This window comes from Myxine glutinosa, chromosome 3, assembly GCF_964187855.1.
Source record: "Myxine glutinosa chromosome 3, kmMyxGlut1.1, whole genome shotgun sequence".
NCBI classification, from domain to species: Eukaryota; Metazoa; Chordata; class Myxini; order Myxiniformes; family Myxinidae; genus Myxine; species Myxine glutinosa.
In genome coordinates, this window is record NC_136263.1 from 35,973,756 (window position 1) to 35,986,559 (window position 12,804).

Consider the following 12,804-nt stretch of genomic DNA (forward strand, 5'->3'; position numbering starts at 1 on the left):
CTTTTCCCCTCATTGAGCAGCTGCGGTGCGATCCGGCCAAAGTCCTGGGTGAATCGGGTGAGTCAGGGATCCAGTTAGGTCGCGGTTAAATACACCACCGCTCGGTCATCATAACATCTAAACCGCGATCTGTAACAATATACTGTATATATACATATATATGTCTGTCCAGACACTTATACAATCGATGTGCCTTGCTGTATGTGCACTGGCCACGACATTACCAGAGAGCAGTCGATGCTCATGATCAATGTAACAGTATTGTCGTGTTCCTGTGGATTAAGATCCTCCAAGGTAATGGGTAGCCGATCAAAAAAGGTTTAATAAAATAAATGCCAGCAAACAAGAAAATGCACAATAAAACTAAGATTCCTAATCGAGGGACACTCCACATGGACTCGTTCAACAACACAAGGGGAAAGATAACTGAAAGTAAAAATGTGTGTTTGTGTACTTCGCTCTGGTACCCTTGATCGTCCGAGATCGTCACAGGCCCCCGCATCCCTGCACGGGAAACAAAATCGCCCGGGCGCGTAGTCCGTGCGCGGGAAACAGGTCTTGGCACGCAGTTTGTTCCTCCAGCCGCCGAGCGCAAAGCGAGCAGGCCACGTCGTCCACTCGCCGTCTGTTCCACATAGGACTGCAGTCTCTCAGCGCGGACAGCCGCTGCACCATCAGCACCAACGAGCCAGGGAAAGGAAAATGCGGCCGCTCGAACCAATCGCCCAGACCAAAAAGTGCAAATTTCCGACTGCACGACACCAATGTTCCTGTCGCAACGCAAGAGCAGGAAAATGCGACTGTACCTTCCAACAGGAACCCAGCGCAAGAAGAGAATTCTGCGACCGCGACAGGGTGAAAACCAGGGACCATGAAACCTCCGACTGTTCGCTATCAAGGTCGGAACAAGAGGAAGCCATATATGCGACCGCCTTTCGACGAACCCCAAAGCCAAGAGAGTATAACTTCGACTGCTCGTGATGACTGCCCCAATGCAAGAACGTCGCATCTGCGACTGTTCGCTTTCAATGTCCCTGGCGCAAGAGGGCGAAAGATGCCGGGTCACAGTCTTTTGTTCCCCGGGCTCTTACATCATCCGATGACGTCTGCGCACGCTCCTATCAGCGAGTGCCATCTCATCGCTCTATGGCCGTCATGACCAATGGTTCTTTGCGGCATGGCCTCACGGCCACTTGATGGCCTTTGTGATTACCCGGTCAGTGGTATAAGCGGTACTTGAATGTCTTGGTTCTGGGTACTTTTATTTAGTGTTTATTTTACGTGTGGGGTGCATGGCGGGTGTGGTGTGTGCCATAAGGAACAGAGGAAAAAGGTCACAGAGGCAATTTACATACAGGGGATTTACTATTAACCCCCTACCTAATTAGCATAACCCCACCCCTCGTCATGGGGACAAAGATACACTCTTACACGACATCCGGTCTAACGGATTCCTACTTAGGTACATGGGGGTTCTTCTTCTTCATCGCAACATTCGGAGCACACTATCCTAGACAATCCTGCCTGGCCCTAAGGTATTCCATTGCCTACCCCCTCACAAACGTAACAGTATTTTACTTCTCTGTATTTGTGTGTGTAATATGTAAATTAATCACACATGGAAAACGATACCAGATTGTGCTTTATTAAACATGCAAGTAAAACAGTAAAATATAATGTACACCATAATTGCTAATTTTACAGGATTTACATCAAATGAGTGACTTGGAAAACTGAAGGCACAATTCCTGCTTAAAGTTATATTCGCATGTATCCATCACAATTCCATGAAATGAAAACCTCTGCCCCGTGATTGGCAATTTTCACCGTTTCATGCAATTCTTCCATGAAACTAACTTTGTCAACAATAAAAAAGTTTTAAAACAAATAAACACAGCAATCAATTAATTAATCAATAAATCAAACATGTGGATACGAAATGTGATAAAGAAGAGGAATGTTACAAGTATAGGATGATAAAGGAATGGTGAAATGATAACGTAGAATAACTAAGTTACTTTGTAGACGATTAATTTGTTTGAACAGTCAGCAATTAGTTGGAAAAAAGGTTACATATGGAACTAGAGAGTTCATAGAACATGATACACCACAGTGTTCAGGTATACTGTATATTTCAATTTTAATAAAATAATTATTTTAAAGAACGTTAAAAAATAATCCTGAAGTTTAGTGCTACTGGACCAGTCTTATACACCACCCTTATACATTGTAATAGGACGACGTTGAGTCGCAGTTTAGAAGATGGAGGGTTTATTGATTACCATAGAATGCAGTAACAATCAGCTTCGTACATAGCCATTTAGATGGCCTCATCTTCTCTTCTTCTTCTTCACCCCAATACTGCACCCTCAAACATGTCATGCTCTCTCATGCTGTATTTTGATATATAGCATGGTTCTTGGAAGTATTTTTGAAATATCATGCTATACAGCATATCGTTTTGGAGGCCTGGTGTTGGCTTAGCAGTTAGGGTGCTGGCTTGGGATCCTAGGATTCCTGGGCTCGAATCCCGGTAGATAGCTAAATTAATGCCAGGGGGGGTGACTCAGCCTGTCAATCCCTCCGAGGTCGGCAAATTGAGTACCAGTTCACTGGTAATTCCCTGCGCATCGCAAGAGGCAACCAGCAGGGCTGGCGGCAGGAAGGGCATCCGGCCATAAAAACATTGCTTCAAAAAGGGGACCACGGTGAAAAGGCCAACCCCTGCACTGTGGGGGAAAAATGGCCTCTAAAGGTGGTTCACAGCATATCGTTTTGGCCCTATCTCTCAATGGTGAAGAATCACTTTTAAAATTATTGTATCTGGATCTCCCCCAAAATTGAATCAATTTGTCCTTGCTACACACCCAACCTGTCCACCAAGCATCCTCCGAATCGGTCTATAACTTTATGAGATATCCTCCTTAACGACAAAAACCCGCAGACAGACGGGTGAAAACATAACCTCCGTCAGTCCACCTTCAGTGGTGGAGGTGATAATAAGACAAGCAAATGAGATTACATATGCAATAATGAGACAAGCGAATGAGGATAAAACACAATACATGACTTGAAAAAACAGCACAAGAGAAATAAGTAGAAAAAGGAGTAAAAGTAAGCCTAAACATCATCTACAAATATTAATAAGATGGACACTGATCATGAAGCAGATGACAACTCAATTTTGACTACAGGCAACGGTCACCCACAAAAACTCGGCTTGTAGTTATCATTGACAGTTCAGAAAGAGAGACTTGCAATAGTACTCGTGTTCAATGAGTTTTGGAATGAATGCATTGACCTCGAGGAAATTACACAATGTCAATACACAATGAAAGCATTGTGCACAATGTCCAAAAATATGGCACTTGAGGAAAGTTTTGATGCTGTATGTGATTTCTGATTATCATACTATACTGTAATTCAAGAAGTGATTGTTTGTTTGACTTCTATGCACCCCTGAACTGCTGGATGGAATGAGTTGAAAACTAGTGGCTGCATTCATAGGGTGCACTGGAATGTTTTTGGCAGTGAAATAAAAATTCATAGTGCCCGGGGGTCAGAGTGGAGGGGGAGGAGAAACTCAATTATTTTAATGTAAATGTGCATGGCATAGCGCCGCTCCACATGGGAGGGAGAAGTACACGTCATAAATACTACGCCAATTCTGGGCAATTTAACCCATCCTTAATTCTGGGGAAAATAATCCATCCATTAGTATGGGTTCTTCGCTAGTCATATCTTCATTTCCCAACAATGAGTTTATGAGATTGTTTTTTAAAACAACATCTTCATGTCCCCATCTTGATCACCATTTCAAAATGAGAACTACAAAGGCTGCACGTTGTAGGCAATTGGCCCGTCTAAAGCAAATCCGACAAAGAAAGAAACTTGCTCAATGCTCCGACCTCTACGGATTTGGCTCGGGTTCACAGGACGGACAGGAATCTTTATGGATTCACCGGGTCCTTGCGGAGAACACATCTTGTGATCCAGATAAATGGTTTGTCCCCTTTCATCTGTTGTCCCATTCATTCTTTGCAAAATATCCTTCACTCGTGGGTGTTTGAAAATGTCTCCATTCAACCACAGCTGACGGAGTGTTTTTCCATGAACCTTGGATTCCCTGTCAATTTTGAACCTTGGCAGGAACCTGTCAAGCGCTGTGTCCTTCCCAAGGAAAAAGAAGGCAAGTGTCTGTCTGGTACGGCTAAGGCCATTGAACTTTTTGCGAAATGCACGGTGCAATGTTTCAATGGAGGTCTGCAATTGGAGGATGTCATTTTCAGTGCTCTTTTGTGTTGGCCACAGAAACAGAGTGGCAAGAAAGAACAGATCAAGATGATTTATATTCTTTTTCGTGATTTTCATGATTTCTTTGACATCTTGCTGAAGTCTTGCATAAAGACCTGCTCCTTCAATTCGTCTACTGTGAATCCAGTGCAAAATTATAGTAGCCATCACTAGATTGCACCGTTCAGTTAACACATTGTGAGGAGGTGAATTCGAAATGATCTTTTCATACTCATGAACGATCAATGAGAGATCTTTTTTCGCGTCTTCTTTCTTCTTTTCTTCACTTGTCAAGTAGGACATGAGCCCAGCAAGCCGATGACCTTTCCTTCTCTCGATCTTGGTCCGAGACTGAAGCTCAGAATAACTTCCCTTTTCTTGCTGCTGTTCTGATTCATCAGGGCAAAATGTGGCAATATATCGCTTGTACATATTTGTGATACTTTGCAAATGTCTGCTCTCAGGAATGTCATTTTCTGCATGCCTAGGTTTGAGGAGTTTGGTTGCATCATCCAGTGTTTCTAAAGACTCTTTTATATTCCGGTACAAGTTTATCATGACGTATTCCTTGCTTTTCAGAAGGTTCACTGTCTTTTGCTGTTCTTCATCCTCCCTTGGCATCTCATGCAAATCAATTGACCCTTTTAGATAGCTGATCATTTTTGATTTAAGCACAGGGTTTGTGTTGTCAAAGAGTTTCGTCAATCCAAGAAGCTGCACAAAATATAGTCCGACATCGACTTCTCCAAAGTAACCAGAAAGATTCAAGTCATCTTCCTCTTTCTTTGCACATCTCTGGCATTCCTTGAAAAATCCACAAGCCTCCTCAGTTAGAGTTAATGCTTTTTCAAGTCTATCCGACGAAAGAAAATCTTTTTCACTTTTGAGTGCTTTCAGGTCGAAGACTTCCTTCATTTCATGTTTGCAGATCTGTCCATTTGTGTCTGCAATGTAAGAACTTGTGCTTGCAAGACCTTTTGCTTTTTTTGCCCACTTACGAGCTTCTGTAAAATTACTTTTCTGAAGGTAGTAGAACCTTGCCAAAGCTTGAGCGACAAAAGGATTTTCGGAAAATCTATCAGCAGTACACAACAACACTTCTTCTGCCTTTTCATTGTCATTTGGCTGCATAATGTCTTCAAGCAGTCGTGAAAATCGTGTGTCAGCCTCAGCACCATGTTCCTTTTTGTCACGAGTGATGATCATGCTTTTGACAAACTTTGTGAGCATTTCACGTCCCATACTGAGCGTAAAGAGATCATTTTCCCTTAAAAACTCAATGGCGATGTCACATCGTGGACATTGGTATTCGTTTTCAAGTAACTTCACCACTTGTTCTGCCACAAGGTGATGCTTCATTCTTACAGATTCAAAGGCGCTGTATTGTCTGTCGATTTGCAAAAGTAGCTTAGCTTGTTCACTCCAAACCCTCTGCAGAGTCAGTGGCATCCAAATTGTGCTTTGAACAGTAGGGATATCAAGCAGAGCTTCACACGTTGCTACTGAAATACAGGAATTCTTAACATAAGCGTTCATAAGTGCCAAGTACTTAATCAGCTTTGTGTTCTTGCTGTGTTTGTCAATCCCCTTTAACATGTTCCTGGCTGCATTTTCAATGTACTTCTCATCAAAATTCTCAGCCATTATCATGAAAGACAGAAATGTATCGACAGTGTCATATTCCTTTTGCAATTCTTGAAGCTTCTGTTTGAATGTTTCCTGCTCAGAGATTGACAGTTCTTGTTTCAAAATCACACTGTCCAAAATCGTGTATTTCTGCCTTTTTTCAGGTTCCTGAGAACGCATGCAGTTCAATATGATCACCACAGTGTTGTCATATCTCACCCATCTTTCATCAATTGCTGCACGGAGTTTACTCTGCAAGGTCCGAATTCCCTCATTTTCATCCAAATTGTCAACAAGTAAGAGGACTGGAGTATAACAAGCATTTGAGTCCATCTCCCCATACATCAACAAATCAACGACTTGCCTGCTAATTTCTTGGAAGTCTGTCTGGCTATCTTTAACAGCCGCGCATCTGTACTTCTCTCTGAAATTCCAAAGCATATTCCATGCCAATGTTGTACCTCCACAACCTGGGTGATGGAAAAGATGAACTGTCTTCACTGAGGAATCATATTTCAATGCCGATTCAATTGTGTTTGAGAGCGTCTCAAAACTGTCTCTTTTGATGAAAGCCTTTTTGGATCTCTCGGCGAAGTAAAAGTTCCATGGGCTGACTTTACCTCCCTTGTAAAATGCTTGCTCCACATGTTTCCTGAAATCATCCAACCTTGTCTTGTCTTTTTCCAAGTCTGTGTCTTTGCATTCATTTTGGCACATTACGCTCAGGTATGACCAGCTATCTTCATCTGATTCTGCCAGAACGCAAGGACCTTTTGAAGATGTACACAAATATCTTGTATTACTTCGAGTGGCACCTTGCATCTTTAACAGTGTTGCATTTACATTCTTTAGGGGCATGTTGTACACTGAACGGTTTTGAACATCAATTTCGTCAACCTTCAAACGAGCCAAACTGATCCAACTTTCAAATGATTCAGAGTCATCTGTGATCAGCAAAATGTCTGTCAATCCCTTCATGGTCTTGTAGAAGTCAAAGTATGCCTCCATCATTGGGTCAATCAATTGTTCAACTTTGAGCAATACAAGGAAAACAACCAAGTATTTTCCAGCAGGCATGATATCTCTGCGGCAAATTACATTCACAAGTTGGTTGAAATCATTGCTTCTTTCCTTTTGAAACTGCTTCGGGTCCATCGGCCTGTATTTTTTGTCACACACATTGCTCCGTCCATTGCAGAAAATCCAACTTGTCTGATTGTACAGATGAAGATTTTTTATCAAACTTGATGCATCTTCAGAATCCAGAAATTGCTCTGGAAAATGTAAGTTTGCTGCCTTTGTCGAGCGAACTTGATTGCACAGTCCCGATTGGTCAGATTCCGGGTCGAAATCTAAAACGGCAAACCAATTAATGTGTTTCACGAACTCCAAGTGTTCAAGTTGCTTTTTGTCTGCTTTATTTACGACCAAAATGTAGTGTTCGTATCCAGAATCGTCAAACGATTCTTTTCCAGCTGTAATGAGCTTCATCAGCTTCAGCCCCCCATTTTCTCCAGAACGTTTTTTCTGAATGCCTTTTTTTTCCTTCGCTTCTCTTTCTTTTGTCCATATCTTCACATTATCATCAAGTTTTTTACGCATTTCCCAGGAAACACGCTCCTTTTGGTTTGCCATCAAATCTTTTGTTGCTGATCCTTTTCTCACAAAGATATGCCCTTTGTCTATTTTCCAATTGTTATCAACAAGAACCATTTGATCTACTTCATAAACTGTTTCCTTGCAGATTTGGCTCCCTGGCTCAATATCCACTTCGATCACAAACTCATTGAGGGACATGTGAGATTCAGAGATGACCTCCACAAATCTTGGTGGTCGGATACACTCTACAGCATCATCTGAATCATTTTTGAAATGTTTGGAAATGTTTTGTAAAAGAGATTCTTCAAACTTGCTTTTGTCACCATTAACATGGACACCAACAACTTCACCATGAGAATAACCGCTTTTAGTGTCACCAATCCCAAAGTGGATTGTCCCGTTTGTCCTGCGGTTCATACAGCCAGATGCAAACCTCAACACTTCATTACAAAATTTTTTCATCCTGGATACCTCATCAACATCTTGGCATTTGTACAATTTGTATTCGTGTACAGGTTCCAGGTAGTTTATTTTGCCTGTCTCAGGTGGAAGAGTACTACCTTTAATGTACCTGTGTGATGTATGTAAGAGGTCAAATGGAGAAGGAGAACACTGATTATGGATTGGCGTGGTTGTTACACTTTTTGTGTTTCTTATTTTGGTGACATCAGAAGCATTTATGTCTGCTGGAGATGTGGATGTAACACCTGCTTTTGATTCTGTTGTTTTCACAATTTTCTTTGCAAGGTTTTCATCGTCAACCAAACTGTCATTAGATTTTCCAGGATGATGTGCATTTCCAGTTTTTGAAGTTTTGGTTATCTTGTGTGATGGAACTGTGGATGATGTAGCATGTTCAGCATCTTCTTTATGCTGTTTGCCTGTTTCTTGTCCTTCTTTATCTTGTACACCTTTGAGATGATTGTCCCTTTTCGTTATAATCAACATGATTTGACCAAGAGGAATTCCAAACTTGCTTAGATCCTCCTTTGTAAGTTCTTGAATTACTGGGCCCGTCACTTCTTCTTCGAAGAGTTTGTCTGCATGTTTCGGCAGTATGCGTACCTGATGGAGCAACCACTGCCGCACATCTTCTAACCCCCACTGCTCCATGGTTGTGGGAAGGCTAGGTTTGTTGTACCGCCTGCTGGCCCTGCACACAAAGCGATAAGAAACATTTTATCCTGCATGGTTAAAGTGGAACACACAATACTAAAACAACATAATTACCCTCGCCAGAAGAGAGGGTATTGCATTTGAGTCCGTTTGTTTGTTTGTCTGTCTGTCTGTCTGTTTGTTTGTTTGTCAGCACAGAATAAATATGATTTTCTCTGCAACCCTTGGTCCGATTGACAGGAAATGTTCACCATCGATGCACCTCCTCCTGTAGAATTTAATAAGGATAATTATGACGTCGTAGGTCACGTGGTACGGGGCGCCATACTTTGCACCTTTTTATCTCCAAAAGCGCTGCATAGAAAAAAATTGAGAACTCTCCATGAGGAATAACATATGTTAATGGTGATCCCTGGTGTTGGGCTAGCGGCTAGGGTGCCGGCTTAGGATCATAGGATCCTGGGTTCGAATCTCGGTCGATCGCTGAATTAACGCCAGGGGGGTTGACTCGACCTGCATCATCCTTCTGAGGTCGGCTAATTTGAGTACCAGTTCACTGGTAATTCCCTGGTTGTCGTTAAAAGGCGGCAAAAAGGGTTGGCGTCAGGAAGGGCATCCGGCCGTAAAACATTGCTTCAAAAAGGGGACCGAAAAACAACAACTACCACGGTTCCCGAAAAAGGCCAACCCCCGCTTTGCGGGGGAAAATGGCCTCTCAACGGTGGTTTAATGATGATGTCATAGGTGCCCTGCCCCCATTATAACGTCATAATTCGACAAGTACAAAACTTCATCCGATCGATAAAATTTGTTGAGCGTCATCTATGGATACATTGGTGGAGAAAAAAAAGACGTCATTGGTCACGTGGTTCGGCCGTCATATTTGTTTCAACACAAAAGCCTAAAAAACCACTAAAACACATCCTGGCAAGGGAACACATCCACGATAACATTGAGTGTGAATCTCCAGAAAAGAAACCTAAACAGAGTAAATGGAGTGTGGAGGAGAAGGAAATTATTCTCTGCTGTATCATGTATTCGATGCACTAGCAGTGGGGAAACCATGGTCGGATGAGGTTTCCTTTCATGGAATTAACATTTAAAATTTTGTGTTGCCTTAACCCCACAATGCACTCCATGGGCCTGGGAGGCCCTGCAGCTTTTTGTTTTGGAATAACTTTATTATGAAAACGTTGATCTGCATGACCTTTCCTGGAAGCTCCTATAAAGTGGTGACACATATTCCTGTGTTTGTAAAAAAAAAAAAAAAAAAAAAAATCGTTCATTTTCGAGGAAAAAGTTTAATTCATAACACTACCCCTGATTCACACCCTGGCCCGGTACGTTATCGGCGTTATTTTCGTCCCCCTAATTTGCATGACAATAGTACTCGTTACGCATGAATCCTGTTCATGAGTCATCTGTGACTTCTCGTCAGTGCAGCTTCCAGTTATCTTGTGCTTTGTGAGTTTTTCTTGACTTTGCGTGGGTTGTTTTGCCACCTTGACACTTCGATTCATAGAACTTCAATTCCTTTGAACAAAGGTAAGCTTCATTTTACTCTTATGATTTCTGAGCTTCGGTGTTTTCTTCTCGTGTGATTTACTTTACGTGTTTTCTCCTCGTGTGATTTACTTTACGTGTTTTCTCCTCGTGTGATTTACTTTACGTGTTTTCTCCTCGTGTGCATTACTGTACGTGTTTTCTCCTCGTGTGATTTACTGTATGTGTTTTGTCCTCGTGTACATTACTTTACGTGTTTTTACTTTACTTTTACATTGCTTTACGTGTACTTTAGGAATTCGGGAATGCAGGCTCATAACATTTTATTTTTCTTTTAGTATTGTACAATGTCGAAACGGAGCCTCAGTGTGGAGCAGGTGTTGGAGCTGTTGGAGGCAGAAGAGATCCCCAACACTGCCGAGGAATCGGAATGTTCTGAACCAGATTCAGACCCAGACTACCAAGACTATCCACATGACAGATGACGTCATCATTTTTTTTCTCCACAAATTTCGCCCTAGATGACACTCTTGATCGTATGAAGTTCTGTACTTGTCGAATTATGACGTCATAATGGAAGCACCTATGACATCATCATCAACATATGTTATTCCCCATGGAGAGTACTTTACAATGAGCCATGTCTCAATTTTTTTCTATGCAGTGCTTTTGGTGATATAGAGGTGCAAAGTTTTTCAGTTTTTCCAAGGTGCCGCCCTTACCACGTGACATATGACGTCATACTTTTCATTATAAAATTCTACAGGTGGAGATACACCTATGGTGAAAATTTCCTGTCAATCGGACCAGAAGTTGCAGAGAAAATCATATTTATTCAGTGCGGACGCACAAACAAACAAACAGACAGTCAGGCAAACAGACAAAACAAACGGACTTGAATGCAATACCCTCTCCTCTGGCGAGGATAATTAGCACAAAATAGCACATTTCGCTTCAAATTAGCACAAGTTAGCATAATTCGTATCAATATATAGGACAACGTAGCATCAAATTAGCAAAATGTAGCATCAAATTAGCACAAAATAGCACAATTAGCATTACAATAGCAAACTAATTAGCATAATTAGAAGCAAATTAGCAGAAATTTGCATAATTATCACATTATCACAGACTGGCATAATTAGCATCACATTAGCACAAATTGGCAGAGTTAAAATCACATCAGCATAATCTTTTTTTTAACTTTAGTTTGTTATGCCCCCAAGGCCTGACAGGCCCTTATAGTGCAGTGTTATCTATTTTTTTAGAGACGTCACGTCGGGTTAACAAATGTTGTCAAAGTCTTTGATGTGCAGGTGAAGGAAGCATTGCTGAAGCCAGCTGTGACTGACTGCCAGCCTGGTGGTGGTGTCAAATCTCGTGAAAGAAAGAACGATGAAAATGTTCAGCCACAATAATTAAATGAAAATGTGAAAATGTACAATAATATTGATTGATTAATTGCATAAGTAAAATCATTAAATAATAATCGTAAAACAATTTCTTAATCAGTTAGCTAATGGCATACCTCAACCACCAGTGTTTCATCAACCACCAGATTTTGAAGGTGCTAATTTACAATCCTTTGTTTTCACTGACGTCACAAATTACCCATCTCGCATTGCGCGGCGGCCATTTTGATACCCAAGCTAATCTGTCCGTGTGCACTGATATTGATTTGTTGCGTTGGTTTATGGTGAATGCGGATCGCAAAAAGTCTGTTTTATAAAGTAATTTTGTTTGTTTTGTCACGTTCACGTGGAGTGTGGTGCCATCTAGTTTATATTACGTATTGTTGCCCAACAAACACAGAACATTCGGTTTAAGTTTGCCGTGGACCAGTGAACTGGTGAACACCTGGGCAGTGGGTCAACCTGCAACCAACTACCTGTAGAACAGACTTGGAGTGTACGTAAGGATACGGTAGCTCCAGGCTTGAGTATGGCTAGCAGTGCGAGTGCCAACCTTGGCTACCAAGAGACGCTCCCCCCGGACGTTCTTGTTCGTTACAAAGAGAAGATTTCTGTCATTGGGTGTGACCCTTATGGTCTATCAAATGATCAATTTGAGAAGAATGTGAGCAAGTGGCCTCAGGTGACACACATCGACGTGATCAACTACCTGTTGTTCAGCAAATCGGCCTATACCAAAGATGAGTTGAAGAAGTATAAATCCCTCGAGGCATACAGGTTGTACCAAGATGGATGGGTGCGACAAATCCTACACAAAGAACTGAATGACGTCCACTTGATTCGATCCAAGGTATTAATATATTAAACAAACATGTATTTTTTAAAGCTGCTTGTGTTAATGTTATGGACCTGATTGATTAAGTGCCCTCCATTTGTTCAAATGTATGTATTGTATTCAATATCATTAATGATTATAGTAATTGTATGGTTATACAATGAAACATGTTCTTACTTACTGTTAACAAAATGCTCGGAGCAGACAGGTGTGCGATCCCACTGTGATTCTGTTTGGATGTCACTGCGATTGATGGCAGCCTTCCACAAACGCCGCCTCTCTTCACTTAAATTTCTTGTTTCCTCACCCTGATTCAGTAGAAGTTTGGGCGTTTTGTAAAACTTGACTCCTGGCCTAACGCCTGGCCTGTTTGAACAACGAAATACGCCGCAAATTGGCATGACTGGTCGTGAACAAAAA

General features: G+C 41.6%; 1 protein-coding gene across 6 annotated transcripts in view; it reads right to left on the reverse strand.

The window, feature by feature from the left end:
- Positions 1-1,624: 1,624 nt before the first annotated feature.
- The window catches only part of LOC137423686 (sterile alpha motif domain-containing protein 9-like), an 85,578-nt gene continuing 74,398 nt past the window's right edge, over positions 1,625-12,804 (reverse strand). For all 6 annotated transcript variants that reach the window (XM_078773875.1, XM_078773876.1, XM_078773877.1 and 3 more), the window contains one exon: positions 1,625-8,671. In XM_078773875.1, coding sequence (XP_078630001.1) covers positions 3,829-8,631 — 4,803 coding nt within the window. In that variant the 5' untranslated portion in view covers positions 8,632-8,671 and the 3' untranslated portion in view covers positions 1,625-3,828. The remainder of the gene's footprint in view (positions 8,672-12,804) is intronic.